Below are 19,471 nucleotides of genomic sequence, written 5' to 3'. Positions count from 1 at the left end.
TGCGCTGATATGCGACCTGCTGTTCCTGGGAATCCAAATCCCTTATCTTGACCTGACTTCCCCACTTCAGGGACTCCCTGGAGCTCCTCTACCTCAGTCACAGAAGTTGCTGATTCCTGTGTTCTCTGGTCCTGTGGCTCCAGCTTCCCTGGGCACCTCCTTCCCCTCCCTGGACACGTTCCCCTACCAGGGCCTCCTCCTGCTACACCTTCTCTTGTCCCAAAGCCACTGTTGGTATGGCAATGGCTCTAGGCTTTGCAGCCACTCTCCTTGAGACTGTCATCCCACACCCTTGAACAGTGTGCTCTTTCAGCCAACCTTGAGCAGTGTACTCTCTCAAACAAGGCTCCTAAAGTGTAGCCTTGATATTATCTCTACCACTCCATTGGAAAACTTGGCAGACCCCAGGGGACCATGCCAAAGGGTCTTAAAGGACACCTAGCACCTGCTCCTGCAGGTGGGTCCTCAGAGGCCACCCTTGCTTCCTTCCCCCTTGAATCTTCATGACCTGATGTCCACCCTGAGACTTCTTACTGAATGCCTAGGTATTTTTCATACCAGTAGGAGCCTTCTGAAAGTGACCTCAACATGAATCATATGAGTCATCCGAAACTTCAAAGGAAGATGGGTTGTTATCTAACCTAACAACCTTCAATCAAGCAGCAGCATAGAAGAAAGCAAGAATCTGCCTTGAAATGCCAACCGGCCCCAGTCTGTGCCCTTCTCCTTCCCCTTGGCTGGCAAAAACTGTTTGAACTTTAGATCCTTAGCAACAGGTACCACAGAGTGTCTTTGCTCTTAGATTTTAGCTTATCACTTATTATTTTATCCTTATCACCGCCAGGCAAGTTGCACCTTACCCTTTTTTTTTTTTACCATAGACAAAAAGCCAAAACAGATTAAATGAGCTAATTTCTTGGTCAGTGAGCAAGAGACTTTCATCCTTTTCTCCCTTTTCCTCTTGCACAGTTGAGGTAGAGGAGGAAAGAAGAAAAACACTGGAATGGAGATCAAATAAAATGATAACACAAAAAACCCCACACATTAGACAACTGGGAACCTCTCTTTAATTTCTGGTGGCTTCAAAGCCGGTATGGATCAAACTGAAATACATAAAAACATATAGTGCTTAGTTTGCCTCCCAAACAGGGCAAACTTTGAACAATACAGTTGTCCTTCTCTTCAATTATCAGCCTTATATTGGACCTCTTGTAAAAATAGTGGGCTGAGGACTATACTAAGCTTTACATGTGCTACGAAAAGGGGAAAAAGTGCATCATAATTGCATTTTCACCCTACAGAATTCTTTTAAATTCAACATCACAAGTAGTTTATGTGAAGCACAAATTTTTTTGCCTCATGAAATGGAAAATGGAGACTGTCTGCCTTAGAAGCTACCAGAGATATGATTCTGAGCCTTTCTCTGTAATAATATACTGCCTGATTTTCCACAGGTTATTTTGTTTCCTAGGCCCCATTCTCTTCAAAAGCAAAATGAAGAGATTAACATCTTCTCTGTCTACTTCACGGGGAAGCAAAAAAAAGGATATAGTAGATGGAAAAAGAAAAGTAGATAAAAATGTGTTTGGTAGGCTTTCCAATTGTGGCTCAGTAGGTTAAGGACCTGCCATCGTCTCTGTGAGGATGCAGGTTCGATCCCTGGCCTCATTCAGTGGGTTAAGGATCCGGCGTTGCTGCAAGCTGTGGCCTAGGCCAGCAGCTGCAGCTTTGATTTGACCTGTGGCCCGACAACTTCCACATGCCACAGATGTGGCTGCAAAAAAAAAAGAAAAGAAAAAAAATTGTTTGGGTATATAGATAGATAGATGATGGATGGATACATAGGTAGATAGGTAGGTAGGTAGACAGATAGATAGATAGATAGATAGATAGATAGATAGATAGATAGATAGATAGATAGATAGGCAGACAGACAGACAGATAGACAGACAGACAGATAGATAGATAGATGTGGGTTAGTCATTTTCCAAGCAGCTTTCAGATCATATAATTCACACTATTCCAGGCCAGTAATTCTGAGTGAGGCTGTGCCATTTCTCTTGGATTAGACACAAACATTGTTGAGTTTTTATGCTAGAAATTTGTAGGAGTTCCTGTTGTGACTCAGTGGGGTAAGAACCCAACATAGTGTCCATGAGGATTAGGGTTGGATCCCTGGCCTCCAGTGTTGCTGCAAGCTGCAGTGTAGGTCGCAGAGACAGCTCAGATCTGGCATTGCTGTGGCTGTGGCATAGGCCAGCAGCTACAGCTCTGATTTGACCCCTAGCCTGGGAACTTCCATATGCCGCAGGTTTGGCCCTAAAAAAGAAAGAAAGAAAGAAAGAAAGAAAGAAAGAAAGAAAGAAAGAAAGAAAGAAAGAAAGAAAGAAAGAAAGAAAGAAAGAAAGAAAAAAAGAAATCTGCAGAAGAAGATTTCCATGCGTGTGTAATATTTAGAATGTGGGGATTTGTTGAGACATTGGGAGATGAAACTTGGTGGAGAATTCTTATCCAGCAAGGCAGAGAGATGACACACAGGGCAATGGTAGCTTCAGGTAATGAACATTTACGAACAGAAACTCAGTGTCACCTCTTACCCTAGTGCCTGGGGCTGCCAAGTATTTTGGGAGTCCCAGGTTCAGGGATTCACGAGGAAGATACAGCAGATAGCTCTTCGAGGCTATGATTTATGACAACAAAAGAATGCAAAGCAGAAAGAGGGAACACTGGCAAAGTCTAGGGGAAAGCAGGTGTAAGCCTGAAAGTGTCTGCTCTGAATGGTATTATACACAGTGATACATACCCGCCAGCAGTGGGCTGTGACGGCGTGGGAAATGTCCACCACGGATGCTCGTTTTAGAGACTTGGTGCCCAAGGTTTTTGTTGTTGTTGGGGGCTTGTCATATGGACACTGTCTGCCTAACCCAAACCAAGATTCTAGATTCTCAAAGGAAAAGCAGATGTTCAGCATAGAGCACATTGTTTGTATAAACAGTTTAGACTCAGTGAGCCATTCTTATCAGAAAACAGTGGGAACCCTCCTGAAATCCAAGCTCCCAGACTCCAGCCAAGTTCGGACAGTGTAAGCAGGACTTTTGAGACTAGAATTCTCTGGCCAGCTATATTAACTCTTTTATGCACACAAAGGTTTAAGAGTCTCATGCTTCATGGACTGTATTAGCTGGGTGGCTACACACAGAGGTTTAAATAACTGATGGCCATATGGTTGGATAAATACAATGATTAATTCATTTGATGAATGTTACTGAGCCTTTGAAGGGTCAGATCGGAAGGAGATAAATTAGACATAGTGGCTGTCCTTTGTCAAACTCAACTCAGCATCTCAGTTGCTCTCTGCCCACCCACTGACAAGGCGTACTGCCTATTAAAAGCTCTGTGGCTTTGCTCCAAATTCCACCTCTCAGCCTCCTTTCAGAACCCATGGGTGGATCCCAGGGGCTCAGTTTTCTGTCTGTCATATAACCTCTTTCTGCTTAGCCCTTTAGGTGTTTGGGGCTACTTTTCTGTTTAACGTGACACAGATTCCCAGTGCCTCACATTTCATCTGACCCCCTTGCCTGTCTCATTTATTAGAGGAGCTGCCCCATTCGTGTTTGAAGCCCTGGTTCCTGAGGCTCATCCCCATCCCTCAGACAATAACTTGGAAGTCATTCAGCTTCTACTCACAACCTTTGGCTAACTCTTACCCCATGCCAGTGGCTGGGGAGATGCCCACAGCTATGAACTACATATTTCCCTGCCTTTCCTGGTGGAATCCCCTTACACAGAAGCTGCACAGGCTGGGCTGACTATAACCAGGCCCTCAGCATCTCTGTAGGTACAGTTCCCACTGCTCTTGCCCCTCCTGGAAGGATACACCCCCCAACGCTGCCCTCTTTGCTCTTTCAGGGGTGGTTGTAGCAGAAGTACCAAGATCCAGGCTTACGGAGTTCAGATTGGGGATGGGAACCTGGAAGGAGCATATGTTATTCTCTTGGTCTCAAAATTAGCACCATGTTCAATGACCCAGGCAAAGAGTTGCAAAAAGTCAACTTCCTCCCTGATAATCATCTGCATCCCATGACGTTCAGACCCCCAGAGGTTCCTGGGGACTTCCAGCCATTAGTATCTGTTCAAACCCAGTTTTCTCACCTTAAAGGATCTCCTTCCAAAAGGGCACAAAGATATGGCATCACCCTCTGGAATGCTTAGGAAATGCTCAGAATGACTCAAAGGACAAGGAAAAGCCACAAAGAAATGGGACGTCAGGAGCCAGTCCTGCAAAGCTGTGAATGTCAGCACTTGAAATACCAGAGCCCCCGAACAGATTTGCATTCCAGAAAGATCTTTGGGCAGCTGGAGGGAGATAAGACAGAGAGTGAATCTGAAGGCTGAGAAACAAGGATAGGACATTTTTGTAATAATCTTATAAGAGGGGGTGGGGCCTTGACTAGATCTGAGGCTGCAGGCCTAGAGATGAGGGGACAGCTGTGAGGGGTGTTTAGAAGGCCCAGTGACCAGGAGTGGGAGATGGGGTTGGGGAGAATGGAGGGCACAGCGGGACCCCCTGCTTTCTGGCTTGGAATCAGCATCATTGGCACTTCCTTTGAGATAAAGATTCTGGGGGGGTGGGGAGGGAGGGCTCATCAAACAGTTTATGCTGTAGCCACATCCCTTTACCCTCTCCTTGACATCTGCAATATTCTCACTGGGTTTTCATCTGCAGTGTTCTCACTGGGTGTTGTCTGGTTGGTTTTGGTTTCTCCTTTAAAGGTCCAGAAATGCCCTTGGTGTGTTTGACAGACTTTCAGGACCATGCACGGGAGCGGCTGTCTAAATCAACATGGGATTTTATCGAAGGAGGAGCAGATGCTTGCCTCACGCGGGATGACAACGTCGCAGCATTTAAAAAGTCTGGTCTTGCGTATCCTTTCTATTGCTAAGCTAAGTTTCACTGGGTGAGAACTCTTTGGAAGGGAGCAGTGCTGGTTTCTGCCTCCAAAGAACACGGAGTACTCAAGACATAATGATGGGTTTGGGGGAGTTCCTGTCATGGCTCAGCAGTAATGAACCTGACTAGTATCCATGAGGACATGGGTTCGATCCCTGGCCTTGCTCAGTGGGGTAAGGATCCCTCATTGCTGCGCCTGTGGCGTAGGGTGACAGGTGTAGCTCCGATTCAACCCCTAGCCTGGGAACTTCCACATGCCGCAGATGTGGTCCTAAAAAAAAAAAAAAATACAAATACAAAATATGGGTTTCTGTTGTTGTTTGAGTTTGGGGGAGTTTCTTGCTGGTGGGGGTGCACAGAGGACTGGGGAAAGAATGGGTAGAGAGAGAATTTATCTTAGTGCCTCTGCAGAGCTGGCACAAGTGAGTCACCTTCCTGCTGCACTGCGGCACTTTGCCATGTGACAGGATGGCATGAGAGTCCTGGGTCTCCAGCCACCTGGGCAGGGAGGAGAAGCCAACGGGCAGACCTGAATCTCCTGAGTTCCTGAACTTCTAGCTGGGAGGTGTAACAGGGAGAGAGGGTTCAAGGTTGGAGGAAATATGGAGACCCAAGGAGTCTTGAGGATGAAAGAAGATTGATTCGGGGAAGAGAAGTTGGGTTGGAAGAGCGTCAGGGAGAGCTGGAGTCAGTAAACAGCAGCCCGGGGCCAGGGCCCACCCCTATTTTTGGATGGTCCACCACTAAGGGTGTTTTTTGTTTGTTTGTTTGTTTCATTTCTAAATGGTTGAAAAAAAATCAAAAGAAGAAGAAGAATTGCAGGATGTTAAAACTACATGAACTTCAAATTTCAGTGTCCATAATAAAGTTTTATTAGGACAGAGCCATGCTCATCATCTCTCTATTGTTCATGACCAGAGCAGAGCTATGTAATTGTGGCAAAGACTGCAAGGCATACAGCCTAAAATATTTACTCTCTGGCCCTTTACAGAAAATGTTTGCTGACCTCTGTGAAACTGAGGTCAGAAGAAAACGGAAAAATAGGATGCTCGGTGAACACTCTCTTCTGTATTTTCATACTTGTTCAGCACGATACTAGGCACTTCAGTTGCTTTATCTCGTTGTATCTTCACGAGACTATTAGGGAAGGTGGACTATCACCCTCCTTTCACAGATGAAGTAACTGAGGCTATCTAACCTAAGTTTGCACCATCAGTATTTCCAGAAATATCTTTCTCAGTTTATATACAGGAATAATAATATTTTGTGGAAAACAAACACTTTTGGACCTTGAAGCTAAGCATTTATTGGACTTAAAGGTGTGTTCCACAGAATTTTTATTTGTCAATTTCCCTACTTTCTTTTAGAGTAGTGGTTAAGCCAAATCTTCAAATGAATTAGCCTCTAGCAAAACAAAAAAACACCCCCAAAAAGGCCACGATCATTCTCTGGTATTTGTCGTCTTTCAGTGACTTTTCTTACCGTATAGAGACTTGTTTCTAACCTAAGAGGGAAGACCCGGGAACGCCTTCCTGCTTCTTCTTTTCCTTTCTGGTCTTTGCCATGATGGATCAATCTAAGCATCCAGGTGCTGAGGGTCAGGTCAGGGAGGCACGGCTCCAAGACACATCCTTCTGAGGGAGCAAGGCAGGGAGCAGTGTAGACCATCCATGCTCTGGACATTTAGAGAAGGCGGGGTTCCTGTGGAATAGGCTTCCCACAGGAGTGGAGCCTCCAGCTTGTCTATGCTGCCTAATCAGCTACCAGCCACCTGAACACTCCCCACCACCTGGTGGTTTCTCAGGGCTCAACCTGGTCTAGACCTGGACCAGGAATCTGGGGGCCCCAGCACTAGGCAGCACCTCCATCCCGGAGAGCAATCCCACCAACAGAAAATCTCTCTGTCGCCCAGCACAGAATCCGCCTCCGTCCCCGGTACCTGAAAGACGTGTCAAAGGTGGACACGAGAATCACCATCCAAGGCGAGGAGATCAGTGCCCCCATTTGCATCGCACCCATGGGTTTCCACTGCCTCGCCTGGCCTGACGGAGAAATGAGCACAGCCAGAGGTGGGAGCCAGTCCCATCTTGAGGCCCCTTCCCAGGCACCCTAAGGTGGGCAGAGGTGTCCTTCAAAGCAGGGCAGGCAGCTCCAGGATTTCTCTCTGGAGGGGCAGAGGGACAGCCATCGGGTTAGAATTAAGGGTAGGGAAAGGAACGCTTAAAGATGTGTTTGCATAACATCCCACCTAAGATTGAGAAAATACCAATTTTCCATAATAACGAATGGTTAGAATGAGAGGGAGCTACAAATGAATAGGGGGATATGGAAACCTTGCCAAGCCGGCTGTGAAAGAGGGGTACTGGCCTCCTGTCACCCCATCTGTGGGGAAAGGGCTGCTAACTGTGGCCTCAAGGGTAGGGCTCTTTCTGAGCCCCAGGGCTGGGGCTGAATGAGGAGTCTCTGAATTTAGGATGAAGAGAAAATCATGACTTAAGCCCTAATGCAAGGTCCTGGCAAGGCGCTCTTGTCCAAATGTTCCATTTCCCTTCTCCTCGGTGGATTCGATCATCTTATTTGACAAAAAGTTTGTCATTGGGTTTTATCTCCTTCCTCAAACCCCCTCATTCTCTTCCCTCATCTGCAAGCACTAAAAAATAATAAGAGGAAGAGAAGAGAAGGAGCAGAAAGAAGAAAGAAGGGAAGGGCAGGGGGTAAAAATATTCCTGTGACTCATGTGTAATCTTCACCCTAAATCCAGGCTGGTTTTCCTCATGTTTCCCATGGCTTCTCTGGACTCCTTTCCTTTGACTCTGTTATATAGGGAGCAATGAATCCAAGGATTCTAGAGCTGCAAGTGGCATCCATCTGGTTAGGAACCAAATTTGGCTAAATTGAAATATGGGTACCCTGTATGGATGTGACTGCTTTGCTAAACCTTTACGGTTGAGTGTCTTGTGCTGTTTTGTGTGTGTGTGTGTGTGTGTGTGTGTGTGTGTGTGTGTGTGTGTGTGTGTGTGGTGGGGGGAAGAGGATGGGGTCTCTCCTGTTGCCATTAGGAATTGAAAATACTAATTTCTGATTAGGTCCAATTCTCTGCCCGTGGGCTGCAGGGAGGTAGCGACATTGGCCTGTTGGAGAACCCCACCAGCAGGGAAGAAAAAGGGAAGTGAGGAATACTCAGTGCAGCCCATCACTTTCAGCCTCAGCCTCATCAACCTCAGTGTCTCTAGTGTTTCTTCAGTGCCTCACTTCATAGTTTTAAAAAAAGCTTCCATAGCTAGTGTCTTACTTAAAATCTAGCAACAATGCCATAAGAGAGGTGGTGTTATTTCCCCTTTTACAGATAAAGAAAATGAGACTCCAGGCCACAGAGCAAAGAAGCGGTAGAATCAGCATTCTTCTAACTCCAGACATGCTTTTTCTACTACGAAGCTCAGCCTTCTCCATTGGAATTACATTTTCTCCTCCTTTGCCCTCTTTTGTTCCCCTCTACTTCATTGATGAGTTCAAGAGAAGCCCATTTGCTACCTGAAAGGCACTGCAAGTCCCACATTGAGTCCAGGGACTCTGTGTCCTCTCTGAGCTGGAGATATTTTAATCCATATTACAGAGTACAGAGCTTGTAAAACAGGTTATGCAAAGGAGTACCCACTTGCTAGGCCTGCCTGACAGGGAAGCAGATGGAAGTCCAGCTTTATCTTCACAGAGCCAACTGGCCAGAGGCAACACAGACCCCCTAAGGCTTCTTACCCCAGTTCGGAATGCCTCTGCCCTCCAATCTGAGCTGTGTCATTTGCTTTGCAGCTGCCCGAGCAGCTGGCATCTGCTATGTCACCAGCATGTATGCCAGCTGCAGCCTTGAAGACATCGTTGGTACTGCACCTGGGGGCCTGCGATGGTTCCAACTGTATGTGCATCCAAACCGGCAGCTAAACAAACAGCTGATCCAAAAGGTAGAATCCCTGGGCTTCAAGGCTCTGGTGATCACTGTGGATGTGCCCAAAATTGGCAATAGGCGACATAACATGGCAAACCAAGTGGACTTGCAAAAGACCTTACTCCTGAAAGACCTTGGATTGTCTGCAAAGGTAGGAAAGATGCCAGAGCCAATGGTGGGCATTACAGAAGGTGGACTTCCATCCCTCTTTCTTCTCTTCTTTCTTTCCTAAAGTAGTCATCGAGGACCCATTCTGCGCCAGGCACTAGGGATGCAGCAGTTCCAAAAGTAGATGTAGTTGCCACTTCCCTGAACTTCCAGACAAACAATATAAGACAAAATGTCTGGCCAAGGCTGGATGCTGCGAAATAGAAAGCTAGGGAAAAGATTGTTTCATGAAATAGAAGAGTAAACTAAAAAGTTCTCCCAGCATTTTCTGCTTCTTGGCACACTTAGAAAATGATCACTTCGGATGGCATCCTGAGATAAACGGACTCTCCGAAAAGGATGCTCATAGCCCAGGTGCACTGAATGGCCTATGGAGTGTAGCCAGCCCAGCCCCCTCCCTGCTGCCTTGCAAGCTGAGGGGCAGAATCTTTGCACACCTAGAACTCACCCATGGGAACCAGAGAACCACAGTACACTTGTTTGGACAAGGTGACTACGAAGGGCACTTGCCCCATTCAGATCCTATAGGCAGATGGGATGGAGTGCCACAGAGAGGGAAAGCCAAATGTCAAGTTGGAACCCCTGGGCTACATTAGAGATAGTGACATCGTGACATCAGCATAATTATTGAGCAGGGACACGAGCAATGGTTAATGGATAAGCAATTGAAGTAGAAATTCTTTTATACACATTTTGTTAGGAAAAGGAGCTAGAAGTCGTGTTGGATTTTGTGGCTCTTCTTTTCAAGCTTATAAATGGTGGCTTTCCAAATGTGTCCGATCTTTGGAATGAGAATCTTGAAGAAGATCAAGCCTCAGGTTCTCTTTGCTTCCCCACAGGGAAATTCAATGCCCTATTTCCAGATGTCCCCCATTGACCCATCCATTTGCTGGGATGATCTCTCCTGGTTTCAGAGCTTGACTCGTTTGCCCATCATCCTTAAGGGGATCTTGACCAAAGAGGATGCAGAGTTAGCTGTGAAGCACAATGTCCATGGCATCATTGTTTCCAACCATGGTGGGAGGCAGCTTGATGAGGTTCCTGCTTCTGTAAGTAGGAAGACTTCAGAGTGGGTATGCTTGGGAGGGCTGTGTGGGGGCATGTGTCCACAGCAAGGTACCCTGTGCAATCTAATGTACACTCCATCTCCTTAACCGCCTATGTTGGTAAGTACCTGTGAATTTTAAGGACTTTTAATCATTAATTACAGCCTGATATGTGCCAGGCATTTTTTACCAAATTGGCATATGTCATCTCTACATGTCACAACAGTCCTGCAAGATGGGCATTATTACCCCTATTTTCCAGTTGGGGACACTGGAATTTAGCAACGTGAGGTAATTTGTCTGAGTTCACACAGTTAATAAGTGGTTAAGGTGAATTCGATAGAAGCATTGTTCCCAAGGCACTGAGGTCTCCTGCCTTTGGAAGGAAGCCTTCAGCTGGAAGCTTGCCTGTCTGACTGTATGTAACCTCATATTTTTTTTCATATGACACATCCCAGGAAGAAACAGTGCCTTACTTAAGCTGATAAATAACTGACTTTCATAATAAAACTAAATATGCCCTATGAATCAGTCCTTTGCTGAAAATCTGGGACAGTCTGATTTTCCCCCAACTTATGAATGTATGTCCATTATAGACAGAGTTTGGGGAAATAAAGTGAAAAGGAGGAAGGCAGGGAAAGAACCTTCAAAGGGATTTAATTGTTAATTTATTTTTATGGAGATATATAGCTTATATTTTTAAAGAGATTCTTCTATTGCTCCTTGACTCATTTGAGAAAGGAAAGTGGGTTTTTTTTTCCCTCTAAGTCTTTTTGGCCCTTTTACTATATAAGTAAAACATGTTCACTGCAGCTAAATTGTAATATTATATGTGCAAAAAGAATAAGGTAAAAATCACTATCATTAATGACCATTGCTTGGTCATTCTGCAGAGAGGTACGGAACAGGAGCCCTGACTCAGTTCCGGAACCTTTTCCTCCAGGACCCTCCTTCTAGACTCTGCTGTCACTCCCCCTTCCTTGGACATGCCCAGGGAAACGGCTCTGTGTGGGGCACCTTAGGTCCACATGGCCTGTAGGCCACAGAGCCTGGAATGGAAGAGACACAGTGAGAGAAAAGGTCCAGTGGAGAGACCAGACCAGAGCGACCAGCTGTTTTGATTTTTGTCTTTCAAAGGCTTCAACCCTGCTTTTACAGTGTTGTTACTGCATTCCTATCCCATATCTCAGATAACACATAAGGAAATCAGGAACATGATACTCAAGTGTGATGTGTTAAGATGATATTCATCCAGGAGTTCCCATCATGGCTCAGTGGTTAGCGAATCCGACTAGGAACCATGAGGTTGCAGGTTCGATCGCTGGCCTTGCTCAGTGTGTTAAGGATCCAGTGTTGCCATGAGCTGTGGTGTAGGTCGAAGACGTGGCTCGGATCCATTGTTGTTGTGGCTCTGGCGTAGGCCAGCGGCTACAGCTCTGATTAGACCCCTAGCCTGGGAACCTCCATATGCTGTGAGAGCGGCCCTAGAAAAGGCAAAAAGACAAAAAAAAAAAAAAAAAATTTATCTGGCATTGCCTTGAGCTGTGGTCTAGGTCACGGATGTGGCTGGGATCCTGCGTTGCTGTGGCTGTTGCATAGGCCGGCAGCTATAGTTCGACCCCTAGCCTGGGAACTTCCATAAAAAGAAAAAGAAAAAAAAGAAAGAAAAAGAAAAAAGAATAATATACAGTCCAGTTCCATGAAATACGCTGTGGTCCAGATGCTAGGGTCATAGCTGATCACACGTGTTTTGCCAAAAAGAGCCCTAGCAAGGAGAACATTTCGAGCTGTGCCACCTTAGAAACAGAGAAGGTAGAAGAGAATCAAAAGGCAAAAGGTTCTTTTTCAAGAAGAGCATTACTGTCAACACTACGCGTAGACAATGTCCCCCTGGGGATGTGAACAGGAACCAAGGGGTTCTTCCAAGTCGCAGACCCTGAACTCTGTGGGAGCAGCAGATGGCAGGAGGGAGATGAAAAAAGTCTCCAGGGTTTGGGGATGTCCCTGCACTGCTCTGATTGGCCTCTGCAGCCTCAAGCACAGGAGGGGAAGAACTGTTAGACGTGGCCGCCCCTGGGTGTCCTGGTGCCAGCCCACATTGAGGGGGCACTGCTGTTCCAGGACACCCCCAGCATCAGAATGGGAATCCCTTAAGCCACACGTGTCTTGCCTTTTCAGATCGATGCCTTGTCCGAAGTGGTGGCTGCTGTGAAAGGGAAAATTGAAGTGTACCTGGACGGAGGGATCCGAACAGGCAATGACGTGCTAAAGGCCCTGGCCCTCGGGGCTAAGTGCGTGTTTGTGGGGAGGCCGATCCTGTGGGGGCTTGCCTGCAAGGTAAGAGTGGCAAACTGAAGGCCAGCAGGAGGATATCCTGCGTCTCATTCTTTCCACACGTTTCTATCATTTAATCCCCAAGGTTAGCCAGTTTTTTGTTTTTTGTTTTTTGTGGTTTTTTTTGGCCACACCTGTGGCATGTGGAAGTTTCCCAGCCAGGGATCCAATCCAAACCACAGCTATGGCAACACTGGATCCTTAACCCACTGCGCCACAGCAGGAACATCTTGCGTAGCCATTTTTTGAGGTGCCACCACAGATTCCTGAAGTCATGCCTCCCTCCCCACTTCAGGCTTCCTCTGCAGCATTGTGCATATTTCCAAGAGCTCTCACCCCCACATTTTCCTCATTGCTTTTTCCTTTCCTCCCTTCACAGATCCTTCTCAGAGCTCCTCATCCTCCCCACACAGCGCTGAGCGCATCTTGAACGTATGCTCAGAATGTGGTAAGAATGTTCCTTCATGCTTCTTTTTTCTTCTCTCTCTCTGTTGTGAGAGCAGGGTGAACACGGTGTTGAGGAAGTTTTGAACATTTTAAAGAATGAGTTCCACACTTCCATGACCCTTACAGGTAAGTTTTTACAATTATTTTCCTAATTCAGAACTGAAAGCAGTGGGCAACTATTATTCATGAGCAGCTTTTTTGAAATAAGCTACCAAGTCTTCCCTTTCTCCCTTCTTCTTCATGCCGGCGAGGATCATTTTTGTTCCAGCAATGTACTTCTTGGGATTCTCCAAGTGCTCCATGAGCGTCTCCTCTCCCCAGGTGATGCCTTTGTTCTTGTTGGCATCGATGTAAGAGAATCCAACAGCCTGACCTGTCTTTCACCCAAACCTGAAGGTTCAGCCCAGTCCTGGGCTTGCCTCCCTCTTCCACAGTGTGACACCAAGCACACATCTGGACAAAAATCTTCGTGCCCCTCTCAACATCACCCATTTTTCAATCATTCTTCCACTGCGGCAACAGGGAAGTAGCCGCTCCCAAGCCTGACATCCTGCTAAGTCCAAAACTCACATGTTTTTAGCAAAGCCTGGAATCCCAGTGATCCTATAATGCCAGAGTCCAGCTGCAGCAGCCAGGGTGTTCCTGCGGGGATGGATGGTGTTGGCAGATGCACACGGAGACAGTGTGCATCTCTTTGTCCCTTCTTTCAGGGTACTGGACTGCTCAAATTTTATTGGCATAAGTGGTTGTTATATAGATAGTTTTTTACTACAGATTACATCATAGTGTTAAAAGTACATTGGTTAACTATTAGGCTTTGTTTTTTGATCACATGGTACAGTAGCAATATGTCATGTTTTAAAATCTTCAGCTTAACTAAACTTAGTGAGTACAATTCAAGGACAAACAGACACAACATATCATGTGGGAAAGAGGAGACCTAGCACAAACCACCTCATGGCCAGCCAATTCCCACAAGCCGAAGAAGTTACAGACACAAAAAAATCTTGTCTCCAGACTAGTGTCTGTCTTCAAAGTGTCCTTGGCAGAGAGACAGTGTGAGAAAATACAGATCAACTTAGCTAGCTACCACTAAAAGTTTCTAAAATCAAGGACAAAACTCACAGCTAGGTTTATTTTGATCATGAATAATATGTGTCTAACTTCTATAAACTTTATTAAAATCCTAACTCTAAAGTTTACTGTATAACTGGTTAGTAGATAAACACTATGTTTTTAATTAAGTTGGATTTGAATGGGGAAAAGTCCTTCGGATGAAATTCTTATTATATTATTGTTGTAATTTTGTTAAATCACAAATCACCATGGGAAAATAAGAATGGAAAATAAGAATAATAAGCAAATAATCAGGAAAGGCTGAGGAAAACTGACTAGCAAGTGAATAACAAAAAAGACTAAGTCATCTATGGAACAATCCCCACTCAGAAACACAAAATGGAAATTATTTCCTGGAAATACAGTTCCCCACCAAAGTCAGCAGGCAAGCCTTATTGTCTTCTGGGGCCTGTCCTCGGAATTGCGCCCTGCAGGCAGGCATCCCCTTGTTTAGGAACCTGCCCTCGGAATTGCACCGTTCAGACAGGCCCCTTTTTCTGATTAGGAGCCTGCCCTGAGAATTGCACCATTCAGGCAAGCTCCCTTCCTTGGCTCCTTGTATTTTCTCGGCTCCTCACACTATAACTCAGTGGTTCTCCACTAATGATGGCAACTTCTCTTTTCAGGGGCATTTGGTTTGGGGATTTGGGTTCATTTTTTTTTCTCATTGGCACAGTGACTGCAGGTGGGGACTGAAGGTGTTTAGTGCTCAGGGACCAGAGATGCTAAGTGTCCTAAAATGCCTGCAGCTGTCTCATGGAGGAAAACTGTCATGTCCAAATGCCAATGGTCAATAGCTCTGTCTTTGCTACTATAGATGGTAATTGGTTGCAGTGGGAGCGGCAGACAAGATGAACCCTAGTAAGACCCCCATTCACACCTCAATTCCAAAGCTTGGTAATAACAGAAACCTCTGGAAGTAAGGAAATAGTGAATCAAGAGCTTCAATGTGGAGTCAAGACCATTTTTATGTCATTAATGTATTTTCACAGATGATATTACTCAGTATGTGCCATGTGCCAGGCACCAGGCAAGTTGTCCAGGTTTTTCAAGTCTGGTTTTGATCTGATATTTAGACAAGTATTTGTACTTAGTGTCCAAGTTACATAGTGTTCACTGGGGCTGCAGATGCAGCCTTTTGGGCTTGAGTAGCACAAGCTAGAAAAATTAGATCAGCATTAACACCAGCATGAACCTCCATTCCACTGCGCAGATTAATAGAAAAGTAGGGAGGAGTTCCCATTGTGGCTCAGTGGTAACGAACCCAACTAGTATCCATGAGGATGCAGGTTCAATCCCTGGCCTTGCTCAGTGAGTTAAGGATCCGGCATTGCTGTGAGCTGTGGTGCAGGTCCCAGACTTGGCTCTGTGTTGCTGATCCTGTATTACTGTGGCTATAGTGTAGGTCGGCAGCTGCAGCTATAATTCGACCCCTAGCCTGGGAACTTCCATATGCCATAGGTGTGGCCCTAAAAAGCCAAAAAAAAAAAATATATATATATATACATACACACATATATATGTGTATATATAGATGGTACTAGATTAAAGCATCAAGGACCATGGATTAAGGCATCAAGGAGCAGGACCCTCTGTTTTGAGCCAAAGCCTTCAAAGATAAGTCAATAAATGTCCCAACTTTAAGTTGATTTACAAGGTTATGATAATTTCTGCTGTACAACAAAGTGATTCAGTTATACATGTACACACAGGCATTCTCTTTCAGATTCTTTTCCCACCTAGATTGTCACAGACTATTGGATAGAGTTCTCTGTGGTATATAGCAGGTCCCAGTTGGCCAATCATTCCGTATACCTCAGCGTGCATATGCCAACCCCAAACCCCAAGTCCATCCCTCCCTCCACCTCCTGTGCCCTTTGATAACCATAAGTTTTTCAAAGTCTGTGAGTCTGTTTCTATTCTGCAAATAAGTTCATTTGTATCCTTTTTAAAAATTATTTTATTTTATTTTATTTTATTTTTGCTTTTTGGGGCCACACCTGCCGCATATGGAGGTTCCCAGGCCAGGGGTCTAATCGGAGCTACAGCTGCTGGCCTACACCACAGCCACAGCAACGAGGGATCTCAGCCGAGTCTGCAACTTACACCACAGCTCACAGCAACACCGGATCCTTAACCCACTGAGTGAGGCCAGGGATCGAACCCGCAACCTGAAGGTTCCTAGTCAGATTCGTTTCCGCTGGGCCACAATGGGAACGCCTCCTTTGTTTTTTTTTTTTTTTTAGATTCCACATATAAGTGATAGCATATGATGTTTGTCTCTCATTGTCTAACTTCGCCTAATTAATTTCTAGGTCCATCCATACTGGTATGGTGGTGTTTATTGCTTGGAATTACCAACTTCACTTTATTTTTTTTTAATTTTTATGTTTTGGCCATGCCTGAGGCATGCAGAAATTCCCCGGCCAGGGACCAAACCCATGCTGTAGCAGTAACAATGTCAGTTCCTTAACTGACATGCCACCAGGGAACTCCTACCCACTTCACTTTAAATTAGCCAAAGTATTTTAGTGTGAACATCCTACCACTTTACCCTAATGAAAAAGCAGGTGTACATTATAATTATGCCTTCACTCTTAAACTTTAGCTAAACCTCTACCAAGAGCAAGGCAGTGTCCCTGGTACCCTGTGGTACCCAGACCCAGTAGAACAAGTACACAAATATCATCAGAGCTTATATGTGAATGGACACTTCAAACTGTCACCAGATGGGATCACAACCCTTTGATGCAACTATTGACACGTTTGTACATAGTTTAAATATAATGTCTCTTTCAACACATAATGAGAATGTCTATTTTGATATCTCTGGGCTCCTGGGGGAGCTCTGCCTACTCTGAAGCTGCTCTGTTCTCTGTCTGCCCTGTGGAAATGCAGGGCTCTCTAGATCATTGTCCGTTCTGACCAGAGCACCTCTGGCTCTGAATTCCTGCTTCTGCTGAATTAGTCCAACTTACGGGCTGTTTACGTATCCCACGCTCGCCATTTCTCCCCCCTGCAATCAACCCAGACATGAACCTCAACTCGCTCCTCTGCTTCCATTTTCAGGGGAAAAAAAAAAAAAAAACCCAAACCTCTCACTTGTCCTACTTTTGTGATTAGTACATTTGCCAGTTATGTTCGGGGAGGTTAAGGTGCCTCCATCTAGGATGCGGAAAGAACTTTAAGTGAAGCGTTACTCATCCTCTCATTACATGATTTCAGCCCCCTTCCACCAGTGATTTTTCACCGTCTTCTTGAGCCCGCGGTTCCCCAGCTTGTATTATCACTTTCTGCATGTTCTACCTTCTCTTTTTGCTTCCTCTCTAAAGTGACTCTCTTCAATCACTGTGTCTCATCTCAGTGTCAGTCCCAATTTTGCTTTTTAATTAAGGCCCTCCAGAAAAGAAGGCTGTTCCATTTTACACAGCTTTTCCTTAGAGGCAGTTGTGTGAAATACTGGCCCTATCTTGTCTGGTTTTGTGAATCACAGCCTCCATGATAGATATTTCCTACGTCCCTAAGCCTTATCAGGGCTGAGATAAAGGTCGAGTATATCTATTGAACACATACATTTTTCCAAAGGCTGAAATACTGTTTTTACATTCTTGCCGTGCCCTTGTGACATGGCTGTTTTTAAAGAGGACATAGGCGCAGGCTCACAAAATCTTTCCCAACATAATCAGGATTACACAACACATTCTGAAGACATAAAATTTTCTCAGGACAAGCACTAGGTTCAGGTCAGGCTTCTTCCCACTGGACCAGCCCATTCCCATGCTGGGGTGGGTGACTGGGGTTTTAGAGAAATGAGTTTTTTGACTATGTTGTTCTTTCAGGCTGCCGGTCGGTTGCCGAGATCAATCGGGACCTGATCCAGTTCTCCAGATTGTGAAGACAGAGACAGCTCCTCCTCTGCCCCCTCTGCCACTCCACCCCACCCCTCATCTTCCTCAGATGGGCCAGGCTCCTCTTGGCCTCCCTGCCATGTACATGCCGTGCTCTTGCCTGAAATCCTCCTCTGAAAAAAAAGCTTTTAAAAAGGCACATCAATAATGACTGGAATAGCTAGTGGGTTCAATTTTTGGCATATTCTACATGTGTCTATGAAGCAACTATGGAAATCCACACTCTAGAAGAAGAGCTTTACATGTAAAATATTTACTCCTATAGATAGGAGTAAAAATCATACTCCTATCTATAGATAATAGGGGGATAACATAGTTTAAAAACACAGACTTTGGGAGTTCCCATCGTGGCTCAGTGGTGTGGAACCGACTAGTATCCATGAGGATTCGGGATCCATCCCTGGCCTTGCTCAGTGGGTTGAGGATCCAGCATTGCCGTGAGCTGTGGTGTAGGTCACAGATTCAGCTCTGATCCTGTTTTGCTGTGCCTGTGGTATTGGCTGGCAGCTGCAGTTCCGATTTAACTCCTGGCCTGGGAACTTCCATATGCTGCCAAGTGCAGCCCTAAAAAGACAAAAACAAAAACAAAGTCTAGACTTGAGAGCCATAAGGACAGAGGATTAACAGCCAGAACTGCTACTGACAAGCTGTATGACTTGGGGGATTTTCAACAATCTCACTGGGCTTCCATGTCCTTGTCTATAAAAGAGGAACTCGCTAGGTTGGGAGAAAGATGATATGAGATCATGAATGCAAAGTTCAGAGCACAAGCCTTTGCACCTAGTATACATTTAAGAAATAGTAGTTTTTATTATAATTACTTGGGAAATTCCTACTCATCTTGTAGGACCTTGCTCACCTATTAGCCTGGCTACTTGCTAAGTGCTTCCTCTTGTTCTTTGCACATTATACTACTACAACCCTTATTATAATGTGTTTTTATTTATATTTATTTATTTAATGTCTCTCTCCACAAATAGACTGTACATGGCTCTAAGCAAGAAACTATATACTTGGTACTGGATTTGATGTATAGCAGCATCTCAGTAAATGTTTGTGGGATGGATGAATGGCTGGCTGGCTGGTAAAAAGAAAGATGGAAAAAATGAGGAGATGCCCTACTAGAGTAAAAACCTCCCAGACCTGCAGTCAGTAAAAACAGACCTCTAGAGCAAGGGGACACAGCTGAATAAGATCTGACACTGGAAGGCGTCCGAAAGTTGAGGATGGAAATCAATGACCCAAATAAATAACTTCATTACCGGTTTCCCCCATATTCTCTCTTGCTCCTTGTTACATTCTATCCTCTATACAATAATTGACTAGATTTTCCTTAAGTACAAGCAAATCCTATATCTCACCCACTTAAAGCCTGTCTGTGGTTTCTCATCCCATTTAATATAAATTCTAAACTGATCATCAGCTCTCCAGGGGCAGTGTGTTATCTGGTTCTTGCTAATTCTTCCAACTCACTTTTTCATCACTTCTGTTCCCTGAACAAGCAAAACTCTTTCCTGCCTCTGGACTTTCGCCCTCACTGCTCCCTCCACATAAACCTTCC

At 45.2% G+C, this 19,471-nt stretch overlaps 1 protein-coding gene and 1 pseudogene across 45 annotated transcripts in view; one reads left to right on the top strand and one right to left on the bottom strand.

Annotated features, from left to right (window-relative positions):
• HAO2 (hydroxyacid oxidase 2) overlaps window positions 1–18,836 on the top strand; it is a 199,242-nt gene extending 180,406 nt beyond the window's left edge. For 13 of the 45 annotated variants that reach the window (XM_085023417.1, XM_013988107.3, XM_085023414.1 and 10 more), the window contains 7 exons: window positions 4,774–4,912; window positions 6,869–7,020; window positions 8,759–9,042; window positions 9,899–10,108; window positions 12,284–12,442; window positions 12,943–13,012; window positions 17,842–18,836. In XM_085023417.1, coding sequence (XP_084879543.1) covers window positions 4,782–4,912; window positions 6,869–7,020; window positions 8,759–9,042; window positions 9,899–10,108; window positions 12,284–12,442; window positions 12,943–13,012; window positions 17,842–17,897 — 1,062 coding nt within the window. In that variant the 5' untranslated portion in view covers window positions 4,774–4,781 and the 3' untranslated portion in view covers window positions 17,898–18,836. Of the gene's footprint in view, window positions 1–4,773; window positions 6,271–6,863; window positions 7,066–8,758; window positions 9,043–9,898; window positions 10,109–12,283; window positions 12,443–12,818 lie in introns of all 45 variants that reach the window. The other 32 variants (XR_014844324.1, XR_014844323.1, XR_014844317.1 and 29 more) reach the window with 18 other exon arrangements.
• Window positions 13,066–13,378, bottom strand: LOC106507444 (cytochrome c pseudogene; annotated as a pseudogene).
• Window positions 18,837–19,471: the final 635 nt, after the last annotated feature.

Source organism: Sus scrofa, chromosome 4 (assembly GCF_054392235.1).
Source record: "Sus scrofa isolate SSC_HxYL_T2T_F1_AM1 chromosome 4, Sscrofa_HxYL_maternal_Yorkshire_Landrace_v2.0, whole genome shotgun sequence".
NCBI lineage: Eukaryota > Metazoa > Chordata > Mammalia > Artiodactyla > Suidae > Sus > Sus scrofa.
The sequence above is the reverse complement of the archived record's forward strand: the minus strand, read 5'-3'. Positions and strand labels throughout refer to the sequence as shown.